Source organism: Oncorhynchus nerka, linkage group LG28 (assembly GCF_034236695.1).
Source record: "Oncorhynchus nerka isolate Pitt River linkage group LG28, Oner_Uvic_2.0, whole genome shotgun sequence".
NCBI lineage: Eukaryota > Metazoa > Chordata > Actinopteri > Salmoniformes > Salmonidae > Oncorhynchus > Oncorhynchus nerka.
In genome coordinates, this window is record NC_088423.1 from 30,122,112 (window position 1) to 30,146,982 (window position 24,871).

General features: G+C 46.0%; 1 protein-coding gene across 1 annotated transcript in view; it reads left to right on the forward strand.

Annotated features, from left to right (window-relative positions):
- LOC115113112 (1-phosphatidylinositol 4,5-bisphosphate phosphodiesterase epsilon-1-like) overlaps positions 1 to 24,871 on the forward strand; it is a 52,317-nt gene that overhangs the window by 25,369 nt on the left and 2,077 nt on the right. Inside the window, exons 5-29 of the mRNA XM_065012752.1 lie at positions 833 to 978; positions 1,066 to 1,321; positions 2,582 to 2,802; positions 3,141 to 3,867; positions 4,058 to 4,240; positions 4,372 to 4,613; positions 5,036 to 5,158; positions 5,373 to 5,509; positions 11,661 to 11,899; positions 12,014 to 12,075; positions 12,218 to 12,383; positions 12,677 to 12,784; positions 13,240 to 13,356; positions 14,040 to 14,198; positions 14,361 to 14,496; positions 14,653 to 14,694; positions 15,054 to 15,178; positions 15,395 to 15,512; positions 15,712 to 15,870; positions 16,063 to 16,362; positions 16,714 to 16,877; positions 20,556 to 20,817; positions 23,746 to 23,864; positions 24,047 to 24,175; positions 24,366 to 24,599. Of these exons, the coding sequence (XP_064868824.1) occupies positions 833 to 978; positions 1,066 to 1,321; positions 2,582 to 2,802; positions 3,141 to 3,867; positions 4,058 to 4,240; positions 4,372 to 4,613; positions 5,036 to 5,158; positions 5,373 to 5,509; positions 11,661 to 11,899; positions 12,014 to 12,075; positions 12,218 to 12,383; positions 12,677 to 12,784; positions 13,240 to 13,356; positions 14,040 to 14,198; positions 14,361 to 14,496; positions 14,653 to 14,694; positions 15,054 to 15,178; positions 15,395 to 15,512; positions 15,712 to 15,870; positions 16,063 to 16,362; positions 16,714 to 16,877; positions 20,556 to 20,817; positions 23,746 to 23,864; positions 24,047 to 24,175; positions 24,366 to 24,599 (4,674 nt within the window). The remainder of the gene's footprint in view (positions 1 to 832; positions 979 to 1,065; positions 1,322 to 2,581; positions 2,803 to 3,140; positions 3,868 to 4,057; positions 4,241 to 4,371; positions 4,614 to 5,035; positions 5,159 to 5,372; positions 5,510 to 11,660; positions 11,900 to 12,013; positions 12,076 to 12,217; positions 12,384 to 12,676; positions 12,785 to 13,239; positions 13,357 to 14,039; positions 14,199 to 14,360; positions 14,497 to 14,652; positions 14,695 to 15,053; positions 15,179 to 15,394; positions 15,513 to 15,711; positions 15,871 to 16,062; positions 16,363 to 16,713; positions 16,878 to 20,555; positions 20,818 to 23,745; positions 23,865 to 24,046; positions 24,176 to 24,365; positions 24,600 to 24,871) is intronic.

The window sequence follows — 24,871 nt, forward strand, 5'->3', positions numbered from 1 at the left end:
TAGATACTATTGTACCTGTTTCCTCCAGCATCTTCACAAGGTCCTTTACTGTTGTTCTGGGATTGATTTGCACTTTTCGCACCAAAGTACATTCATCTCTAGTAGACAGAACGAGTCTCCTTCCTGAGCGGTATGACGGTAGCATGGCCCCATGGTGTTTATACTTGCATACCATTGTTTGTACAGTTGAACGTGGTACCTTCAGGCGTTTGGAAATTGCTCCCATGGATGAACCAGACTTGTGGAGGTTTACAATGTTTTTTCTTAGGTCTTGGCTGATTTCTTTAGATTTTCCCATGATGTCAAGCAAAGAAGCACTGTTTGAAGGTAGGCCTTGAAATACATCCACAGGTACACCTCCAATTGACTCAAAAGCTTCTTTCCAAGCTGTCACAGTCAATTTAATGTATGTAAACCTCTGACCCTTTGGAATTGTGATACAGTGAATTATAAGTGAAATAATCTTGTTGGAAAAATTACTTGTGTCATACACAAAGTAGATGTCCTAACCGACCTGCCAAAACTATAGTTTGATAACAAGAAATTTGTGGAGTGGTTGAAAAACAAGTTTTAATGACTCCAATCTAAGTGTATGTAAACTTCCGACTTCAACTGTATGTATAGTATGTGCACAGATTTTTCAGAAATGGCGCATACAGAAATTGAGCAAGAACTTTATGCAAAGGTTTTAAATGAGGCCCCTGAAGACTTGTGTTGGCTTCCAGAGCTAATGCCTTGGCTTCAGCTCAATAGGCTAACACAGTCCTGTTGCACAAAGGTAACCCAGGATTCACACCCAGTTTGCTACACTTACATTTACTGTATTTTCCAGGTGAGCTCCTGGGTGACGTGGATGATTATGACAGCCGGTTCAATGGAGGAGAAGAGAGAGGTGTTCTCATGTCTGGTCCATGTGGCCAGGTGCTGTTGGAACATGGGAAACTATAACACCGTCATGGAGTTTCTGGCTGGACTCAGGTAGAAACAAGGATAGAACCAATTATTCAAGGGAACACTCTACATCTCTCTATTCACACTCAGCATCTCCCCCATCCTACCCTTCAGGTCTCGCAAGGTGCTTAAGATGTGGCAGTTCATGGAGCAGTCGAACATCGAGACCATGCGTGCTCTGAAGGATGCTATGGCGCACCACGAGACGTCTGCAGAGTACAGGAAGGTGGTCTCGCGTGCCCTCTACATCCCGGGCTGCAGGGTAGTGCCCTTCTGTGGGGTCTTTCTGAGAGAGCTAGGGGAGGCCCTGGATGGAGCAGCTAGCCTGATCAGCCTCAGACCACGCCTCAGCTCACAGGACTCTGTGGAGGTAAGGAATGATACATTTTTTGCCGGCTCCCAGATCTGTTTGGGGGGTGTGACAATGGCCATAGGAGTTGTCAAGACAGTAAAAACATATCTAGGATCAAGTTAGAGCATTGACATCACTGCACCTGTTTTCACCTGTTGTTTCCCATACTTCCTTCTGTGATATTCCTTACAAGACATTTAAATAACAAGGTTAACATTTCAAATTGTTTTGTCACGTGCCCAAGTATAGTAAAATGCCTTTCTTGCAAACTCTTCCCCAACAATGCAGTAATCAATATTTTTAGTACTATCAAAAAAAGTAAAGTAGAACAAAAACTCAAGAAATAGAAATAAGAAGATCATGAGAAAGTAAGAAGCTATATATAGGGTCAGTGCCAATACCATATTTACAATGTGCAGGGATACTGGAGTTGAATAGGGGTAGATATGTGAAGGGGTAAGGTGACTAGGCATCAGGATATATTATAGACAGAGTAGCAGCAGCGTGTGGGATGGTTGTATGAACGTGTGTGCGTGTTATGTGTGTGTGAGCAAATGAAATGTGTGTGTGTGCATGTGCGTGTATGTGTGTTGGATTGTCAGTGTGTGTATGTGTGAGTGAGTGTGTAGAGTGTGGATATAGTGAGTGTGCCAGTGTGCATAGTCAGTTGGAAAATAAAAACAAAATGGAAGGCTCAATGCAGCTAGTCTGTGTAGCCATTTTGTTAGCTATTTAGCAGTGTTATGGCTTGGGAATAGAAGCTGTTCAGGAGACTGTTGGTGTCAGACTTGTTGCTCTGGTACTGCTTGCCGTGCGGAAACAGAGAGAACAGTCTATGGCTTTGGTGGCTGGATTCTTTAACAATTTCCTTTCACACCGCCTGATATAGAGGTCCAGGGAGCTGGGCCCCAGAGATGTACTGGGCTGTCCACACCACTAGCTGTAGCACCATGTAATCAAGGGCTGTGCAGTTTCCATACCAAGCGGTGATGCAGCCAGTCAACATGCTCTCGATGGTGCAGCTGTAGAACTTTTTGAGTATTTGAGGGCCCATGCCAAATCTTTTCAACCTCCTGGGGGGGAAGAGGCGCTGTCATGCCTTCTTCACAACTGTTTGCGTGTGGGTGGACCAATTAAGTTCTTAGTGAGTTCTAGACCTTTTTCTTATCAACGTCCATCCCTTTAGGCCAAAAGTGATTCTCCACACAACCCGACTCATCATGAATATACTTTAGTAACTGTTCCCATCCTAAACACCACCATGTCTTCTTTCCATAGTTTCTCTCTGACTACAACGGACAGGACAACTTCTTGCAACGGGCGGGGCCAGATGGGCTTAACCAACAAGAGAAGGAAGGAACTGTCAATAACATCCTACAGACCATCCGTAGCTGCAACCGCAGTATGGAGTCTGAGGATGGGGAGGAGTCCGGAGGGGCTGGTGATGGGAGCATCCCTGGTTCACGTAAAAACTCCTTCATGGACGGCTACCGCAACCAGTAAGTGTTCACAATGGAAGCACCTAACTTTTTTGTGGATTGTGCTTGATTTTGGCATAGATTGTGCTAAAGAGTGTCAATAAAATTTGGAAACATTGGTACCACAACACCATACGATAAGTTGATCTGCTATCTGATACAAGCTAGGTGAAGTTGGCTCCTCATTTCAATATTTAATTGTGTTCAATTTAATTGTCAATGCATTATCATTTGTTTAGCATTTTGCATCTTTAGAAATATTTGTGTTGGTGTCTAATTGTATATAATCTGCATTAATTTGAATGTTTTTGGGGGGTAATTTTCCTCTCCTGAAAATCCTCTTCTCCGCAATTGGTCAGGTTCACCGTGGGCGATCTCTCCGACTCTGCGGGTGACCCATCTGACCTATCACAGGGCAAAGACCCAGACCTCCAGGGTAGTGGTGAGAGGACTCAGAAGGCCTTTGCCCATGGTACGGAGCTCATCCCCTGGTACATCCTTACCCTCCACCCCCACGTGCAGCACTTCCTCCAGCAGGGCGCTACTGTGATCCATTATGATCAGGACTCCCACCTCACCGCCCGCTGCCTGCTCAGACTCCAACCTGACAATTGTGTCCTCACCTGGGCCAAGCTCCACAGTGGCGGTGGGGGCCTCCCTGGTTCTAGCTCTGTCCCTGACTCATCCAAGCTTCGGAGCCCCACCGGGTCAGGGGCTGGTGGTCAGACCCTCCCCCACTACAGGCCTCAGTACTGCGGGCAGTCCATACTGAAAGGCCTGGCGGATGGATTCCTGGATCTCTCCGTGGCTAAAGCTGTCTTCATGGGCCATCCAGGGGCTGACATTCAGGCGGTATGCCTGCAGAACAAGCTCTCATGTGGGTTGAGCCTGGAGGAGTGTGGGGTGACTCTGCTCTATGGGCTCCATACAACAGACAATAGGTTATTACACTTTGTGGCCCCCAGAAACACAGCTAGGATGGTGTATTCTGGGCTGCAGGCCCTGTTAGCTGCTCACAGGAGGATGAGGAGGTTCCCTGATCAAAGGCTGCAGTGGCTCCGTAGGAAGTACATCAACCTCTATCAGGTGAGGGACTGTGATGTAGTGATGGAGTCAAGTTACTAAACCTCAGGTCAGAGTTAAGTCCCAATTCCATAGTGTTCCAGTCTGAGTCAGAGTCACTACAGGTGACACTAATGGTGTCACCAGTCATGAAAATCGTGACACGAGTGAGTCCTGGACTCGAGCACTTCAACAGTATTTCTCTGTCTTCTAGGAGGATGGCAGGTACGAGGGTCCGACACTAGCCCAGGCCATCGAGCTGTTTGGAGGCAGGAGATGGAGTGTGGGTGCTGGTAGTATGGAGAAGTCTGGAGCTCAGAAGAGCAGCCATCTCACTGTGACCTCCAATCAGAAGACTGGTAGCTCTAATAAAAAGAAAAAGAAGGCTGTGACTAGGGTGAGAAAACATATTTTCAGTAGAGATTAGAGAACTCCTGCACAAATTCCTGGTGCTGGGTTGGAAGAGCATGTTGAGCCAGTTTCAATAAAATAACTAAATTGTTTGTGTGTGTGTGTTTATGGTGATAGGGGGACAGTGGGGATGCCACAGATGATGAGATGGTGTCACATAAGGTGAAGAGTGGTTGGGATATCTTAGTACGGAGTGCACCGGACCCAACAGACAACATGGACCAAGAACAAGATGACAACAGCTCCTATGGTTTCCCAGGGCCTCTCTCCCCCTCCAGCAGTAGATCCATGGTCATTAGCACATCTTCCTCCTCCATCTCCTCCTCATCCTCAGCCTCCAATCAGAAGGCTCAACCGGGGTAATATGCTACAAAGTGGGGTATATTCTTCATTATAAACTGAGTGGTTTGAGCCCTGAATGCTGATTGGCTGACAGCCGTGGTATATACCCCGGGTATGACAAAGCATTTATTTTTACTGCTCTAATTACGTTTGTAATCAGTTTATAATAGCAATAAGGCACCTCTGGGGTTTGTGGTATATGGCCAATATACCACGGTTAAGGGCTGTATCCAGGCACTCCACGTTGCGCCGTGGATAAGAACAGACCTTAGGTGTGATATATTGACCATATATCACACCCCCTCATGCCTTATTGCTTAAGTGTGTGAGTGTGTATATGTTTAATGTGTCATTCATTTGTGTGTGAGGATGTTTGTGCTGGAATTCGGTACACATAACATCTCTTTTAATGTGTATTTTTATTGGCTTCTCGCTTCAGTAATAGGCCCAATCAGCCACTACCTAGCCGGGGTAAGAGCCAATCAAAGAGCTTCCAGAACCTCATGGTATCAGATGGCACCATGAGCTTTACTGAGTTTATTGAGCTCTTTAAGTCCTTCAGGTAATCTGCTCTAACTCAACATGAATCTATCTATGCTGTAAATTGTAATAAATTAACTGTTGATAAAATGTACATTCCTTTCCCAGTATTTAATCAATGGCAGATTGTGGCATTCCAGATAGGACTTTCAGTGGTGTGTTTGATTTGCTCACTAGCATGACCCACAATTGAGTGAATTGGGGCCTACATATTTTGTTCCCATGTTGGTGAGTAGTATCCGGAGTCGTAAGGACCTGAAAGATGTGTTTGATGCCCATGCTGTGCCCTGTGGTCAATCTGCCTCTGAGCCTGCTCCTCTCTACACTCACCTCAGCATCGACGACACAGTCACAGAACTGCAGCCAGACCTGGGTGAGTTACCTGCCCAGTTGGGGTCAATTCCATTTAGATTCTATAGGAGTAATGTAGCCTGGTCCCAGATCTGTATGTGTTGTATAGTAATGCTTGGCTTGCTACGGATCACTGGCATTGGTGAGAAAAACAGATCTGGAAAAGGGCTAGAAATAACAGCAGGCTAGAAATAATAATCTTCAAACTACAAACTCACAGGAAGCTCAGAAAATGTGCAGTGTGAAAAGCCCTTAAGTGCCCGAACATATTTTTTTTATTTAACCTTTATTTAACCAGGTAGGCAAGTTGATAAAGCAAAGCAGTTCGACACATACAACAACACAGAGTTACACATGGAGTAAAACAAACATACAGTCAATAATACTGTAGAAAAATAAGTCTATATACAATGTGAGCATTTAACTTTGGATTGGAGATGTTTGATGTGAGTCTGGAAGGAGAGTTTATAGTCTAACCAGACACCTATGTATTTGTAGTTATCCACATATTCTAAGTCAGAACCGTCCAGAGTAGTGATGTTGGACAGGCGGGCAGGTGCAGGCAGCGATCGGTTGAAGAGCATGCATTTAGTTTTACTTATATTTAAGAGCATTTGGAGGCCACGGAAGGAGAGTTGTATGGCATTGAAGCTCGCCTGGAGGGTTGTTAACACAGTGTCCAAAGAAGGGCCAGAAGTATACAGAATGTTGTCGTCTGCGTAGAGGTGGATCAGAGACTCACCAGCAGCAAGAGCAACATCATTGATGTATACAGAGAAGAGAGTCGGTCCAAGAATTGAACCCTGTGGCACCCCCATAGAGACTGCCAGAGGCATGGACAACAGGCCCTCCGATTTGACACACTGAACTCTATCAGAGAAGTAGTTGGTGAACCAGGCGAGGCAATCATTTGAGAAACCAAGGCTATCGAGTCTGCCGATGAGGATGTGGTGATTGACAGAGTCGAAAGCCTTGGCCAGGCCAATGAATACGGCTGCACAGTATTGTTTCTTATCAATGGTGGTTAAGATATCGTTTAGGACCTTGAGCGTGGCTGAGGTGCACCCATGACCAGCTCTGAAACCAGATTGCATAGCGGAGAAGGTATGGTGGGATTCTAAATGGTCGGTAATCTGTATGTTGACTTGGCATTCGAAGACCTTAGAAAGGCAGGGTAGGATAGATATTGGTCTGTAGCAGTTTGGGTCAAGAGTGTCCCCCCTTTGAAGAGGGGGATGACCGCAGCTGCTTTCCAATCTTTGGGAAATCTCAGACGACACAAAAGAGAGGTTGAACGGGCTAGTAAATTGTGGCAACAATTTCGGCAGATAATTTTAGAAAGAAAGGGTCCAAATTGTCTAGCCTGGCTGATTTGTAGGGGTCCAGATTTTGCAAATCTTTCAGAACATCAGCTGACTGGATTTGGGAGAAGGAGAAATGGGGAAGGCTTGGGCGAGTTGCTGTGGGGGGTGCAGTGCTGTTGACCGGGGTAGGGGTAGCCAGGTGAAAAGCATGGCCAGTCGTAGAAAAATGGTTATTGAAATTCTCAATTATAGTGGATTTATCGGTGGTGACAGTGTTTTCTATCCTCAGTGCAGTGGGCAGCTGGGAGGAGGTGTTCTTATTCTCCATGGACTTTACAGTGTCCCAGAACTTTTTTGAGTTTGTGTTGCAGCGAGCTCACAGAACAGGGCTCCGGGCAGCCGAGCGGAAATGGAGGAAAACTCGCCTCCCTGCGGACCTGGCATCCTTTCACTCCCTCCTCTCTACATTTTCCTCTTCTGTCTCTGCTGCTAAAGCCACTTTCTACCACTCTAAATTCCAAGCATCTGCCTCTAACCCTAGGAAGCTCTTTGCCACCTTCTCCTCCCTCCTGAATCCTCCTCCCCCCCTCCTCCCTCTCTGCAGATGACTTCGTCAACCATTTTGAAAAGAAGGTCGACGACATCCGATCCTCGTTTGCTAAGTCAAACGACACCGCTGGTTCTGCTCACACTGCCCTACCCTGTGCTCTGACCTCTTTCTCCCTCTCTCTCCAGATGAAATCTCGCGTCTTGTGACGGCCGGCCGCCCAACAACCTGCCCGCTTGACCCTATTCCCTCCTCTCTTCTCCAGACCATTTCCGGAGACCTTCTCCCTTACCTCACCTCGCTCATCAACTCATCCCTGACCGCTGGCTACGTCCCTTCTGTCTTCAAGAGAGCGAGAGTTGCACCCCTTCTGAAAAAACCTACACTCGATCCCTCCGATGTCAACAACTACAGACCAGTATCCCTTCTTTCTTTTCTCTCCAAAACTCTTGAACGTGCCGTCCTTGGCCAGCTCTCCCGCTATCTCTCTCAGAATGACCTTCTTGATCCAAATCAGTCAGGTTTCAAGACTAGTCATTCAACTGAGACTGCTCTTCTCTGTATCACGGAGGCCCTCCGCACTGCTAAAGCTAACTCTCTCTCCTCTGCTCTCATCCTTCTAGACCTATCGGCTGCCTTCGATACTGTGAACCATCAGATCCTCCTCTCCACCCTCTCCGAGTTGGGCATCTCCGGCGCGGCCCACGCTTGGATTGCGTCCTACCTGACAGGTCGCTCCTACCAGGTGGCGTGGCGAGAATCTGTCTCCTCACCACGCGCTCTCACCACTGGCGTCCCCAGGGCTCTGTTCTAGGCCCTCTCCTATTCTCGCTATACACCAAGTCACTTGGCTCTGTCATAACCTCACATGGTCTCTCCTATCATTGCTATGCAGACGACACACAATTAATCTTCTCCTTTCCCCTTCTGATGACCAGGTGGCGAATCGCATCTCTGCATGTCTGGCAGACATATCAGTGTGGATGACGGATCACCACCTCAAGCTGAACCTCGGCAAGACGGAGCTGCTCTTCCTCCCGGGGAAGGACTGCCCGTTCCATGATCTCGCCATCACGGTTGACAACTCCATTGTGTCCTCCTCCCAGAGCGCTAAGAACCTTGGCGTGATCCTGGACAACACCCTGTCGTTCTCAACTAACATCAAGGCGGTGGCCCGTTCTTGTAGGTTCATGCTCTACAACATCCGCAGAGTACGACCCTGCCTCACACAGGAAGCAGCGCAGGTCCTAATCCAGGCACTTGTCATCTCCCGTCTGGATTACTGCAACTCGCTGTTGGCTGGGCTGCCTGCCTGTGCCATTAAACCCTACAACTCATCCAGAACGCCGCAGCCCGTCTGGTGTTCAACCTTCCCAAGTTCTCTCACGTCACCCCGCTCCTCCGCTCTCTCCACTGGCTTCCAGTTGAAGCTCGCATCCGCTACAAGACCATGGTGCTTGCCTACGGAGCTGTGAGGGGAACGGCACCTCAGTACCTCCAGGCTCTGATCAGGCCCTACACCCAAACAAGGGCACTGCGTTCATCCACCTCTGGCCTGCTCGCCTCCCTACCACTGAGGAAGTACAGTTCCCGCGCAGCCCAGTCAAAACTGTTCGCTGCTCTGGCCCCCCAATGGTGGAACAAACTCCCTCACGACGCCAGGACAGCGGAGTCAATCACCACCTTCCGGAGACACCTGAAACCCCACCTCTTTCAGGAATACCTAGGATAGGATAAAGTAATCCTTCTCACCCCCCCCTTAAAAGATTTAGATGCACTATTGTAAAGTGGCTGTTCCACTGGATGTCTTAAGGTGAACGCACCAATTTGTAAGTCGCTCTGGATAAGAGCGTCTGCTAAATGACTTAAATGTAATGTAATGTAATGTTGCAGGAAGCAAATTTTTGTTTGAAAAAGCAAGCCTTGGCTTTTCTAACTGCCTGTGTATATTTCTAGCTTGTTTCTAGCTTCCCTGAAAAGTTGCATATCATGGGGACTGCTCGATGTTAATGCAGAACTAATAGGATGTTTTTGTGTTGGTTAAGGGTAGTCAGGTCTGGAGAGAACCAAGGGCTATATCTGTTCCTCGTTCTAAATTTCTTGAATGGGGCATGCTTATTTAAGATGGTGAGGAAGGCATTTAAAAACAATAACCAGGCATCCTCTACTGACGGGATGAGATCAATATCCTTCCAGGAGACCCCGGCCAGGTCGATTAGAAAGGCCTGCTCGCTGAAGTGTTTCAGGGAGCGTTTGACAGTAATGAGTGGAGGTCGTTTGACCGCTGAGCCATTACGGATGCAGGCAATGAGGCAGTGATCGCTGAGATCTTGGTTGAAAACAGCAGAGGTGTATTTAGAGGGCAAGTTGGTTAGGATGATATCTATGAGGGTGCCCGTGTTTACGGCTTTGGGGTGGTACCTGGTAGGTTCATTGATCATTTGTGTGAGATTGAGGGCATCAAGCTTAGATTGTAGGATGGCTGGGGTGTTAAGCATGTTCCAGTTTGGGTCGCCTAGCAGCACGAGCTCTAAAGATAGATGGGGGGCAATCAGTTCACATATGGTGTCCAGAGCACAACTGGGGGGAGAGGCTGGTCTATAGCAGGCGGCAACGGTGAGAGACTTGTTTTTACAGAGGTGGATTTTTAAAAGTAGAAGTTCAAATTGTTTGGGTACAGACCTGGGTAGTGGGACAGAACTCTGCAGGCTATCTTTGCAGTAGATTGCAACACCGCCCCCTTTGGCCGTTCTATCTTGTCTGAAAATGTTGTAGTTAGGGATGAAGATTTCAGAATTTTTGGTGGTCTTCCTAAGCCAGGTTTCAGACACGGCTAGAACATCTGGGTTGGCAGAGTGTGCTAAAGCAGTGAATAAAACAAACTTAGGGAGGAGGCTTCTAATGTTAACATGCATGAAACCAAGGCTATTATGGTTACAGAAGTCATCAAAAGAGAGCGCCTGGGGAATAGGAGTGGAGCTAGGCAATGCAGGGCCTGGATTCCCCTCTACATCACCAGAGGAACAGAGGGGGAGTAGAATAAGGGTACGGCTAAAAGCTATGAGAATTGGTCGTCTAGAACGTCTGGAACAGAGAGTAAAAGGAGGTTTCTGGGGGCGATAAAATATCTTCAAGGTATAATGTACAGACAAAGGTATGGTAGGATGTGAATACAGTGGAGGTAAACTTAGGTATTGAGTGATGATGAGAGAGATATTGTCTCTAGAAACATCATTGAAACCAGGTGATGTCATCGCATGTGTGGGTGGTGGAACTGAAAGGTTGGATAAGGTATAGTGAGCAGGGCTAGAGGCTCTACAGTGAAATAAGCCAATAAACACCAACCAGAACAGCAATGGACAAGGTATATTGACATTAAGGAGAGGCATGCTTAGTCGAGTGATCATAAGGGTCCAGTGAATAGTGAGGTTGGTTGGGGTAACAGCGATTCAGACAGCTAGCCGGGCCATCGGTAGCAAGCTAGCAGAGGATGGAGGTCTGTTTTTAGCCACCTCGTGCATTTCCGTCGGTAGATTAGTGGGGTTCCGTGTGGTAGAGGGGATCAATCCAATTGGCAAAATAGATATAGTTATAGTGACCCAAGAAAAATTGTCCGATAGACCTATTCAGATAGCAGCCGATAAGACAGCTAATGATTAGCGGGCCGCAGATGGGCGTTCAGGTAACGTCGCGTCGGAGGGGCCAGTTGGATAACTCCCTCGGGCAGATAACGTTGGTAGTCCAGTCGTGAAGGCCCGGTGGGACTCCGCATCGGCAGTAAAACGGGTCTTCAGCTGGCTAGCTCCGGAATAATTGATGTTTGCTCCGGGATCGACGTAAGCCAATAGTCACACGGATAGCAGCTACGAGATCCAGGTGTAAATGTCCAGAGCTTGTGGTTGGAATCTGGGGATATGGAGAGAAAAATAGGTCCGGTATGTTCTGGTCTGTCGTGTTGTACAAAACTGCCGATAGGTTTTCGAGCTACAGGATAGCTGATGACCACAAACCGTGGTTAGCTGAATACTAACGTTAGCCAGTAAACTGGCTAGCTTCTGGTTAGCTTCTATTGTGGATTTCAAATTTGAGGTCAATTAAAAATTAAAAATTTAATTGGTGAGGCGGGTTGCAGGAGAGTGTTTTGAAGTTTGAAAAGAAAATATATAAAAGATATGCGAAGAAAGGTGTAAATATATATATACACGGGACACGACAAGACGAGGACAAAGGACGTCTGACTAGGACGTCCGATATACTTAGCTACTCATATTTGCTTTGAAGTCAAGTCTATCAATATTTATTTGCATTTTCCTCCATACTAGACCTTCTGACACGTAACAGCCTGGATCTTGGCCTTTCCATCCGGATCAAGCGACACATGTCAGACAATCAGAAGCATATTTCAGACGCCATAGCTGCAGCCAGCATCGTGACCAACAGTACTGGCGTGGAGAGTGTCTCGCTGGGAGCTCTGGGCATGACCATCATGCACCTCAATGACTTCCTGGTCAACTGTCAGGGAGAGAACCACTCGCATGATGAAGTCCTAAGAATTATCCAGGTGTGTGTGTGTGTGTCATTGTCAGTGTCTGTGCATGTGTGTGTGTATACTTTCTACTTTTGTCAGACAATCTTCCACTGAATTAATGTAAGAGACATGTGTTGTGTATTCCAGAAATTTGAACCGTCTGCCAGTTTGCGTCAGATTGGCTGGATGTCCTTTGAGGGATTTGCACGGTCAGTATTTTTAGTATGTGTTTGTGATCCCTGCCGGAATTGAACCCATGACCCTGACATTACTAGCACCATGCTCTTACAAACTGAGCCAAAAAGAACCACAATTCAGAAATAACCTAGGTTTGCTTTCCCCTGCAATAAGGTATCTGATGGACAAGGACAACTCTGCTTCCAAACTGGAGGAGTCTCAGCTGAATGTGTTAGAGCTCCAGTACCCTCTGTCTTACTACTACATCGCTACATCACACAACACCTACCTGACTGCCCACCAACTCAAGGGAGAGTCATCTGTGGAGCTGTACAGCCAGGTGAAAATCAGAACACTCGGTATTACCATGATGGGGACAATACGCCATGTAATGTTATTTACTCAAACCGATTCAGTGTACAGCAATACAGCTGTTGTGCTGATAAACTGTCAGTGAAATGCCTTTCCTGTAGCAAATTTGGAGGGAAGCCCTACCAGGGCTTGAACCTGAGTCCTTGCGTCTTATCCAATTACATCAAGAGATCCAAACCTTCTTGATCCAAGCCATAGAGGTCTCTAGGTGTGATGCTAAGGTCGCTACATTATTGTTTGTTTGGTTTCTTGTTGTCTCAGGTGCTCCTGCAGGGATGCAGGAGTGTTGAACTGGACTGTTGGGATGGAGACGATGGCATACCAATCATCTATCATGGACACACCCTCACTACCCGCATACCCTTCAAGGTGTGTTGAGTTGAGTTGATCTGAGTTGAATACAGTTTGGTTGAATTGAACAGAGTTGAGTTGGTTTGAGCAGGTTTGAGTTGAGTTGAACTCAAAAAGATAAGATCACTTTATTGGTCAATTACACACAAGTTACAACCAAAATTTGACTTTCGCTTATAACCCAACCCCTCCGAAAGACACACACATACATAGACCAGTTTTGGAGAGGTGCAGGGTGCCACACTGGGCACCCGGGAGGCTGTTATTGTGGGGGGATAAGTGCCTTGCTCAAGGGCACAACAGCATCTAGGATTTGATAGCAGCAACATTTTGGGTTGCCAGCTCAATTCCCGACAGATTTTTTCTGTCAGAACCGGGGTTCAAACTGGCAACCCACCAGTTGTTGTCTCGCCTCTCTAACCGCTAGGCTACCTGCCGCACATGTAATCCAGTTCCTACTCCCATTCCTGCAGGATGTGGTGGAAGCAGTTAACCGATCAGCCTTTGTGACCTCTGACCTGCCTGTGATGCTGTCCATAGAGAATCACTGCTCCCTGCCGCAGCAACGCAAGATGGCCAACATCTTCAAGGTGAGTAGGCCTACTTACTATCCTGTCCAGTTCATTGTTGAGATGTTAAATGGGCTCTCATGCTTGTTGGTGTTTTACTCAAGAGAGTGGATATTCAGGCGGCAGATCAAAAAAAGGTTAGGGATAGAGGGGGTGAGGTTAGGGTTAGAGGGGGTGAGGTTAGGGTTTGAGGGGGTGAGGTTAGGGTTAGAAGGGGTGGGGTTAGGGTTAGAGGGGGTGAGGTTAGGATTAGAGGGGGTGGGGTTAGGGTTAGAGGGGATGAGGTTAGGGTTAGAGGGGTGGGGTTAGGGTTAGAGGGGTGAGGTTAGGGTTAGAAGGGGTGGGGTGGGGTTAGGGTTAGAGGGGGTGAGGTTAGGTTTAGAGGGGTGAGGTTAGGGTTAGAGGGGGTGAGGTTAGGGTTAGAGGGGTGGGTTTAGGGTTAGAGGGGTGGGGTTAGGGTTAGAGGGGGTGGGGTTAAGGTTAGAGGGGGTGGGGTTAGGGTTAGAGAGGGGTGGGGTTAAGGTTAGAGGGGGTGAAGTTAGGTTTAGAGGGGGTAAGGTTAGGGTAAGAGTTTAGGTTAGGTATAGAGTTAGTGAACAGGAACATATACATTGCCTTTAATAAGTCAATCATAATTGACCCGTCTTCCCTTCCATAAACAGATTAATACTCTGATGGTGTGTTTGTGTGTTGTCCTTCAACAGACTGTGTTTGGGGATAAGCTGGTGACAAAGTTCCTGTTTGAGAGTGATTTCTCGGACGACCCGCTGTTGCCATCACCATGGCAACTGAGGGGGAAAATCCTCCTCAAGAACAAGAAGCTGAAAGCTCACCAGACGCCGGTGGACATCCTCAAACAGAAAGCAAGGCCCTGATAATGAACACTAAACAAAAGTTGTCTTAACAGTTACTGATCCAGTCCTTTATCTGTATCATGTGCTGTACTGTATGTACCTAAAATGATGGTACACTGATACGTAATTAGAATGAACTAAGATTGTCCTCAATAACTCTTCCTGATACAGGCTCACCAGTTGGCACAGATGCATGCTCAGGCCAGTAGTGTGATGCCTCCTCCCTTCCCAACCATCAACAATGAGGAAGAAGAGGAAGAAGAGTATGAGGATGAATATGACTATGAGTACGAATCACTATCTGATGGTATGATCACACCATCAATAGCATCCCTGTGTCTGCCAGTTTATAGTCAAGCCATTTGGGTCGTAACACCCTCATGATACCCTCAGACAGCATACGTTTAATTATCCCAATTCTTCTACTCATCCTGTGACCCCACTACTCACTCTTCCTCTGCAGCTGACGTCCCCACTTTATCTCCTGCTTCTTATGTCCCAGAAGGTAATACAAGTAATCAAATGAATCACTTAAGATTAGCTAAACCCACCGCATGCTTGTTGTCCTGTTGCTGAATAGATTTGTGCAGTGCTCTGGTACTCTGGCTGTGACTGTGTCCATTGCACAAGGGGGTTCAAAAGATTCTTGTCTACTAAATGAGTATCCACTGACACTCAATTTGATTACCAAGTGGGTCAAAGACAAGAGATGGCTTGAAAGCCAATAGTTTTTGGCCAAATGTTTGAATGTTACATAGTTCTTTGTCACCGAAAACATCAAATTAGATTATACTGAATGAGTGCGTGTTTTTGTTTAGACTGCAAGAATAATGTATTTGGCTGGGAATGTCTGCGTTGATACAGATAATATCCTGGAGGATAGACCGGAGGGAAAGTCTTCCTCGGGGGAGAAGTTACAGACTGAACACAGTGACGAAGTCCCCAAGAAGATGAAGAAATGTGAGAGTGCTACTCACAACAAAGGAAAGGTGAGTTTGTCTTCCATCTCCATTCGTCACATTTGGTTGGATCCAGTAAATCCAGAAACAAAAAAGCTAGTTTGTACGTTAATGTTTGATTAATCACAGCATGAGACATGGGGTTAAACATTTAAAAATACATATTTGACATATTATTGGTATTTGTCTGAAATAGTTTGTCTCTTTTGTATTTTTCTACACACACACACATACATACACACACAGGTATTTGGCAAGGAGTTGGAGGAAGAATTCAAGCTGCCTCGAAGCAAGAAGGAAGGACGACAGATAGCCCAGGAGCTCTCAGATCTGGTGATCTACTGTCAAGCTGTCAAATTCCCAGGTAGTTCCTTACATTACATCCCCTTCTGTAAACAAACTATACAATTCCTTGTAAATAGGTTCATTTCCAGTATTTTGATATAATTGTAGGTATAGGCCTATATAATATCTCTGAAGCATTTGTCTTACTTGTGAGACCCCTTTGCAAAGGTATTCACTATTTTCAAATTTGGATGACTTCTGTGTGTGTGGGGTCCCAGGTCTATCCACCCCTACTCCATCTGATACTCCCAGGGAGAGAAAAGAGAGAAAAGAAGTTCTTTCTTCTAGAGGAAAGGGCAGGAGGTCCATCTTTGGGAATCCCCCAGGGAAAGGTTTTCCAGGGGACCCATCGACAGTGATGCGCACCCCAGGGCGAGGTAGGCTACTCTTCTCTGCCCCATGACAGAGTTCTAACTCAATGCTAGCGGTCTGCTACTATTTCCTAGACAGGCTAGACATCTTTTGGATATACTTGAAAGTTAAACCCTTTGCGGTCAGTGTGTCTCACACACACACAAACGCATACCTCTAACACACGTCTCTCATAACCCTTTCCCCTAAATCTGAAGGAGCAGCATCAGAGGGCCCTCGTCCCAACTGGGAAGAATCACCCACCTCCCCTCCCTACACCTGTAACGCCTCCCTCAGCTCCCTCATCCGCACCCCAAAATGCTATCACGTCTCCTCAGTCAATGAGAACGCTGCCAAGCGCCTGTGTCGCCGCTACTCCCGGAAGCTGATCCAACACACCAGCGCCCAGCTCCTGCGAACTTACCCGGCAGCCACACGTATTGACTCCACCAACCCCAGTCCCCTACTCTTCTGGCTGCATGGAATACAGCTGGTCGCTCTCAACTACCAGACCGATGGTGAGCTAGACGCTAGGAGTTGTCAACTAAGTCAAGTTTGCTTTATTATGCCTGAAGTGGGAAATTCATTTGGCTAGCTTCATTCAAGCAAACCATGTTAGACCTACTGGCAGAATGAGTTGGCGCTGTCTGCATTCAGTTGAAAGTACAAGGGGACAAGGGGTTTGGCAAATTCACTATTTCAGAAGTTGAATCAGGGAAGCCAATTGAATGGAGCACAAGTCGACAACATCCTTCTTGAAAATGACGTCTGTCTGAAATTCTAGTTGTTGGAGCACAAACCTCTTTTTGAGTCTTTCTGAAAGTGACCATATTTCTCTCTCTCTCTTTCTCTCTCTCCTTCTCTGACAGACCTGCCCCTGCAGCTGAACGCGGCCATGTTTGAGCCTAACGGGGGTTGTGGGTATGTACTGAAGCCCCCGGTCCTGTGGGATGCCAGCTGCCCACTCTACAGACACTTCTGCCCCCTTGACAGAGACCCAGAGGGCATGAGCCCCGCCTTGTTCACTCTCACTGTGAGTATATAGCAGTAATAGTTGGATGTATACAGTGCATTCAGAAAGTGTTCAGAACCCTTGACTTTTTCCACATTTTGTTTACGATACAGCCTTATTCTAAAATTGATTGAATTGTTTTTTCCCCCCCTCATCAATCTACACACAATATCCCATAATGAAAAAGCGAAAACTGTTTTTTTTTAAACATTTTTGCAAATGTATTAAAAATAAAAAACAGAAATACCTTATTTACATAAGTATTCAGACCCTTTGCGATGAGACTGCCTTGCCTGGTTCACCAATTACTTTGCAGACAGAGTTCAGTGTGTCAAATCGGAGGGCATGCTGTCCGGTCCTCTGGCAGTCTCTATGGGGGTGCCACAGGGTTCAATTCTCGGGCCGACTCTTTTCTCTGTATATATCAATGATGTTGCTCTTGCTGCGGGCGATTCCCTGATCCACCTCTACGCAGACGACACCATTCTATATACTTTCGGCCCGTCATTGGACACTGTGCTATCTAACCTCCAAACGAGCTTCAATGCCATACAACACTCCTTCCGTGGCCTCCAACTGCTCTTAAACGCTAGTAAAACCAAATGCATGCTTTTCAATCGATCGCTGCCTGCACCCGCATGCCCGACTAGCATCACCACCCTGGATGGTTCCGACCTTGAATATGTGGACATCTATAAGTACCTAGGTGTCTGGCTAGACTGCAAACTCTCCTTCCAGACTCATATCAAACATCTCCAATCGAAAATCAAATCAAGAGTCGGCTTTCTATTCCGCAACAAAGCCTCCTTCACTCACGCCGCCAAGCTTACCCTAGTAAAACTGACTATCCTACCGATCCTCGACTTCGGCGATGTCATCTACAAAATGGCTTCCAACACTCTACTCAGCAAACTGGATGCAGTCTATCACAGTGCCATCCGTTTTGTCACTAAAGCACCTTATACCACCCACCACTGCGACTTGTATGCTCTAGTCGGCTGGCCCTCGCTACATATTCGTCGCCAGACCCACTGGCTCCAGGTCATCTACAAGTCCATGCTAGGTAAAGCTCCGCCTTATCTCAGTTCACTGGTCATGATGGCAACACCCATCCGTAGCACGCGCTCCAGCAGGTGTATCTCACTGATCATCCCTAAAGCCAACACCTCATTTGGCCGCCTTTCGTTCCAGTACTCTGCTGCCTGTGACTGGAACGAATTGCAAAAATCGCTGAAGTTGGAGACTTTTATCTCCCTCACCAACTTCAAACATCAGCTATCTGAACAGCTAACCGATCGCTGCAGCTGTACATAGTCTATTGGTAAATAGCCCACCCATTTTCACCTACCTCATCCCCATACTGTTTTTATTTATTTACTTTTCTGCTCTTTTGCACACCAATATCTCTACCTGTACACGACCATCTGATCATTTATCACTCCAGTGTTAATCTGCAAAATTGTAATTATTCACCTACCTCCTCATGCCTTTTGCACACATTGTATATAGACTCCCCCTTTTTTTTCTACTGTGTTATTGACTTGTTAATTGTTTACTCCATGTGTAACTCTGTGTTGTCTGTTCACACTGCTATGCTTTATCTTGGCCAGGTCGCAGTTGCAAATTAGAACTTGTTCTCAACTAGCCTACCTGGTTAAATAAAGGTGAAATAAATAAAATAAATAAAAAAGACTCGAATTGAGCTCAGGTGCATCCTGTTTCCATTGATCATCCTTGACATGTTTTTACAACTTGATTGGAGTCCACCTGTGTCACACTCAACTGATTGGACATGATTTGGAAAGGTACACACTTGTCTATATAAGGTCCACAGAGCAAAAACCAAGCCATGAAGTCAAAGGAATTGTCTGTAGAGCTCCGAGACAGGATTGGGTAGAGGCACAGATCTGGGGAAGGGTACCAACATATTTCTGCAGCATTGAAAGTTCCCAAGAAGACAGTGGCCTCCATCATTCTTAAATGGAAGAAGTTTGGAAGCACCAACACTATTCCTAGAGCTGGCCGCCCGGACAAACTGAAAAAATCGGGGGAGAAGGGCCTTGGTCAGGGAGGTGACCAAGAACCTGATGGTCACTCTGACAGAGCTCCAGAGTTCCTCTGTGGAGATGGGAGAACCATCCAGAAGGACAATAATCTCTGCAGCACTCCACCAATCAGGCCTTTATGGTAGAGTGGCCAGATGGAAACCACTCCTCAGTAAAAGGCACATGACAACTTGGAGTTTGCCAAAAGGCACCTAAAGACTCTCAGACCATGAGAAACAAGATGCTCTGGTCTGATGAAACCCTAGATTGAACTCTTTGGCCTGAATTCCAAGCGTCACGTCTGGAGGAAACCTGGCACCATCCCTATGGTGAAACATGGTGGTGGCAGCATCATGCTGTGGGGATGTTTTTCAGCAGCTGGGACTGGGAGACTAGTTAGGATTGAGGGAAAGATGAACAGAGAAAAGTACAGAGAGATCCTTGATGAAAACCTGCTCCAGAGCATTCAGAGCCTCAGACTGGGGTGAAGGTTCACCTTCCAACAGGACAATGACCCTAAGCACACAGCCAACAGAACACAGGAGTGGCTTCGGGACAAGTCTCTGAATGATCTTGAGTTGCCCAGACAGAGCCCGGACTTGAAACCGATCGTACATCTCTGGAGAGACCTGAAAATAGCTGTGCAGCAACGCTCCCCATCCAACCTGACAGAGCTTGAGAGGATCTGCAGAGAAGACTGGGAGAAACTCCCCAAATACAGATGTGCCAAGCTTGTAGTGTCATACCCAAGAAGACTCGAGGCTGTAAAAGGTGCTTCAACAAAGTACTGAGTAAAGGGTCTGAATACTTATGTAAATATGATATTTAAGTTTCTCCTTTGTCGTTTATGGGTTATTGTGTGTAGATTGATGAGGGGGAAAAATATGATTTAATCCATTTTATAAGAAGGCTGTAATGTAACAAAATGTGGAAAAAGTAAAGGGGTCTGAATACTTTCTGAATGCACTATACATATACTGAACGTACAAAACATCAGGAACACCTTCCTAATATAAAGTTGCAACCCCTTTTGCCATCAAAACCGCCACAATTTGTCGGGGCATGGACTCTACAAGGTGTCAAACTTTCAACTGTAATGCTGGGCAATGTTGACTCCAGTGCTTCCCACAGTTGTGTCAAGTTGGTTGGATGTCCTTTGGGCGGTGGACCATTCTTGATACACATGGGAAACTGTTGAGTGTGAAAAACCCAGCAGCTTTGCAGTTCTTGTCACACTCAAACCGCTGCGTCTGGCATCTACCACCATAAGCCGTTCAAAAGCACTTCAATCTTTTGTTTTGCCCATTCACGCTCTTAATAGCATACATACACAATCCATGTCTCAACTGTCTCGAGGCTTAAAAATCATTCTTTAACCTGTCTCCACCCCTTCATCTACACTGATTGAAGTGGATTTAACAGGTGACTTCAATAAGGGATCATAGCTTTCACCTGGTCCATGTCATGGAAAGAGCAGGTCCACTCAGTGTACAATCACATGTTAACAGTAGTATACAACAAGTAGCTAGTGATCTGCAAAAGCAGCACTGTCAACTGGTTTCCTTTTTTGTTCAGTTAATCTAATGCAACGTTTTTTTATGGATGTCTTTCTCTCGGTCTCTTGTCTCTTTCTCTCTCTTTCCATTCCTTCCAGATCATCTCTGGTCAGAACGTATGCCCAGGGACCACAGCAGGCAATCCCTACATCGAGGTAGACATCATGGGCATGCAGGCAGACGGGTGCCACTTCCGCACCAAACCCATCCACCGTAACCCCCTGAACCCCATATGGAACCAGAGCTTTCACTTCCCCCTACTCATGGCTGACCTGGCCTTCCTACGGTTTACTGTGGTGGAACACAACAGCTCCCAGACCACGGCTCATAGGATCATACCACTCAGAGCACTCAGGACAGGTACAGTAGGCGCACACACAGAGACACACACATGCTACATAATTTTATCTCTGACTTATCTTCCATGGACTAATCTCATTTTAAACACAGGCACACACACACACACAAAGATTGTGTTTTTTATTAAAAGACTAGAAGACCCAAGCTTGGTACAGATACAGTCCTTTCAGATGAAACAAATACTAATTACCAAATTAGCATAGAAAAACGTAGTCATGATTAAAACTCCAGACATTCCAAACTGTTGAATGCAAATGTCGGCCTATATGCTGCTATAATGAGCCTAATTCATGCACAAACTATTATGTTTGAAATTATCATTTTTGTTTGTGCAAAGACGCAAAAACTGTCAGAGCTTTTAACATATCATTTTGGAGGGATTTTGATAGTTCAACAATAGACTTGCAAATAGCCTAGTTTGTAAAAAATAAATAATATATAAAAGTTATATTGTTTTGTACAAATAGGCCACTCCTTTCCTCAACAGCTATCCTTCCAAGAACAAGCTACTACTACTACTCAACTGTCATTCAACCAATCGATAGAAAAAGAGCAGACTCTGAGCTATCCATCCGTACCGGCACCCAAAACGAGTAGAGCTTTCAATTTCAGTGACCCTCTCAATTACCGGGAAGCAGGATCGAACATGATGGCTACATCTACAAAATGGAACAAAAGCCTCCAAAAAACAATTTATACTGCATGTGCATCAAATCATTCTCACAAGTGCCGAGGTCCCATGGTCTTCACTGACTGGGGGACCAATATATCCAACGTGTCAGGAGTACACAACTATGACCCGGATGGAACGGTGACAGGTCAACAGGTGTGGAACATGACAGAAAATGGGAGTTGAATAACCCGAAGAAGAGGAATCTGGAGACCGAGGAAAGCAGACACCGTGTTTTGGAGTCATCAGTTGTCCGAGACTGTCAGAAACAACCCTGTACACAACGTAAAAAAGTGTGTAGACCTACAGAATCACCGGCAAAGGAAGAAGCAGGCGCCGCCGGTACTGGCTGAAACCATCCCTGAGAGCCATGGCATGGCAGCAGGTAAAGATAGAACTCTTCCCGACCCTGTCATCCTTGAGGCAGGAGTCACAGATGAGGGAGACCCGACGCCGTCTGAGCCGGCAACCCTCTCCGATTCCGATCTACCTGCAACCCTCTCCAACCTGGTCAATCATACCTGAGATCTATCATAGCACCACGTGTGAACAAGGCCGTGAACGCCATTTCTTCCAGCACGACAGTGGACCAGGACAGATTTCTTATCTTCACAACGAAACCCAACTTAGAATGCTGTCGGGCATGCAAGCATGTGTTTGCAGATGGATCATTCAAGAAGATCCCATCTTTATGCCAGGAGGTGCACACCATTCGCAGGATGCACCCCACCTACTTGATGGAGTCAATTGTTTATGCAGCAGCCTATATTGTTATGACAGATAAGTCTGAGGTATGTCCCGACAATTGATATAGCCTAATTATAAATGTTTTTTTTATACATTATATTGTAGGCCTGTTTACATGTGTTTTATTGTTGTAGGTCTATATTCAGATTTGTGCTGCAATAGGCCTACACGTGAAATAAAACTAGGACAAAATTTAAATGATTGCTTTAGTCTAATAATGTGTCCATTTACAAAATAGGGCAAAACACCTTGAATTGAACATGCTATCTAATATTATATTTATATTTTTTAGCAAACATGTCGTTGCAACACATATACTTGTGCGTTCCAAGTGCTGAAGAGCCTGCGACCCACCACGTCAAGATGTTCTACACACTCTCATTTGTTCTGCCGGCTGACGCGGTGAAGTGTTTCAAGGAGCTGAAGAGCCTGCGACCCACCACGTCAAGATGTTCTACACACTCGCATTTGTTCTGCCGGCTGACGCGGTGAAGTGTTCCAAGGAGCTGAAGGAAATGGCATTCTTTTAGGTACCGGAGCTGTCCACCTTTCTGGAGAACTTTGAGAAGACGTGGATTGGCACAGGAGAGAAAGCCCCGGAATATAACATGGGTATGATGTTAAAAACAGTAGCCTAGGCATATTAGGCTAAGATTATATTTTTTGATGTTGTTTTTGTGTTATTAATTATTAGGCCATGGCATTGATGACAATGGGACAAATAATAAAATGTCTAACAAGTTGATATATTTTTATTCTAGAAATGTGTAACTACCACGATGTTGTCCTACAAGACATGTGGAAGACCAACAGCATAGTGAAGGCCTGGTATCGGTCACTTGGGTTATTTTTTGAGAAGACCAGACAACCCACGATCTGGGAGTTCATTAACAACTTGTGACCTCTTGTGACGACTACTCATTACCAAACTGTGGCCTAAATGTTCTTACCCCTGCTTCTATTTGTGTTTTTAATGCAGGCACTTCTTTTTGTTAAACCAGGCTTTTTGTAAATAAACGTTTCATTGTAAATCATGGGCTTGCTTCATTCATTCTTGAGGGATGCACAAAACGAATTTGGAGACTGCTGTGCTTTCCAGTTCAGGAACATTTGGGACTCCAGTCCTGTCTCATTGGTTCCCACATTACTCTGAGACCAGACATGAAGTCTCTCTGTCACATCAAGTCTATGCTTGGCAGCTTTGGCTCAGCTAACGGATTCTCTAAATATTTTCCCCGCTATCCAATAAAACGGTCTGTGTTTAAATAATTCCTATACTTGACAGAAAAAATGAAAATAAAGAACTTTTCAAATTTGATTAGCTAATTGAATTCACACAGAACTGTAGAAATGCTATGCCCATATAAAGTTTGTTTTAAAAGAGAGAGCAGGGTATAAAAATAAAAAAATTTAAACTTGAAGGGAGAAAAAGCTACAATGCTGTCAAATGAGAGCATTATATTCCCAATACTAACAGTGGCAATTATTTCCAAAACGTGTGTGTGTGGCAGGATACAGACATGTGCAGCTGAGGAATCAGCACAACGAGGCCCTGCCAGTCTCTAGTCTGTTCATCTACAGCCATAGAACTGAAGACAGTGGAGCACCAGGTTCACAGCCTGCATCACGGGTGAGTGTATAGTGTGTAGTGTACAGTATATTGAGTGAAGTGTGTAGGGACTGTGTCTAGTGAGTGAATGTGTAGTGCAGATTCTTTCCTACTAATGTCCTGGACAGCAACTCGGTCAGTCTGCAGGATTTTGATTCGGCCCTGCATTACCCCTAAACTCATGCTGTGTGTGTGTGTCCCAGCTCTTCAGTACAGAGGATCGAAGGGCTGCTGTGCAGTACAGGGTCACCGTACATGGAGTCCCTGGGCCTGAGCCTTTCATAGTGGTCGGTGTGAGTGAGAGGACCACTGCCAGACAGCTCCTACACATTGTGAGTGAGCACTGCATCTTCTCACATCACCATATACTGTACCTGCTGTACCTCCACATTCTACACATTTGGGCAACTCCATGGTATCTGAAACTCTTATGGGGGGAGAGATAAAGGTGATCTGGATCTTCGAGATTAATTTCAGAAAAGTGACTGCAACAATATAATGCTTAATCTCTCTCCCACCTAGATCCATCCATCCCTCTCCTCCTCCACTCGCTTCTCCCTCTCTTCTTGCTTCTTGATGGAAGAGAGGGTGGCATTGCCCCGGGAGAGGGGGGAGAGTAGGGGTGAGAGGGGGGAGGCTCGAAAGCCTCTCCTGCAGAGGACCATCAGGCCTGAGGAGGAGATATTCAGGGTCATTCAGAGCTGGAACCCTGATGAAGGCTACCTGGGCAGAGTGTGCCTCAAAACGAGAGAAAAGGTCTGGGTGCATTCCAACCTACTCAAAACCACTGTTCCGTTCTCTTATGATCAAATGTATGACTTTCAGTCGGTAAGAAAGGCATTGCACCGAGTCTGGATTTCTAATAATTTTGGTATTCTCTCTACTCAACCCTGTTCAACCCCCAACACTGCTCTGGGGCTGCTGAACTGCAGCTGACCCTGTTCCTTCCAATGTCTGTGTGGAATTCACTAGTTATGCCATTCCTTGCCATTATTAATTATACTATTATTGATGTCTGTAAAAAAAAA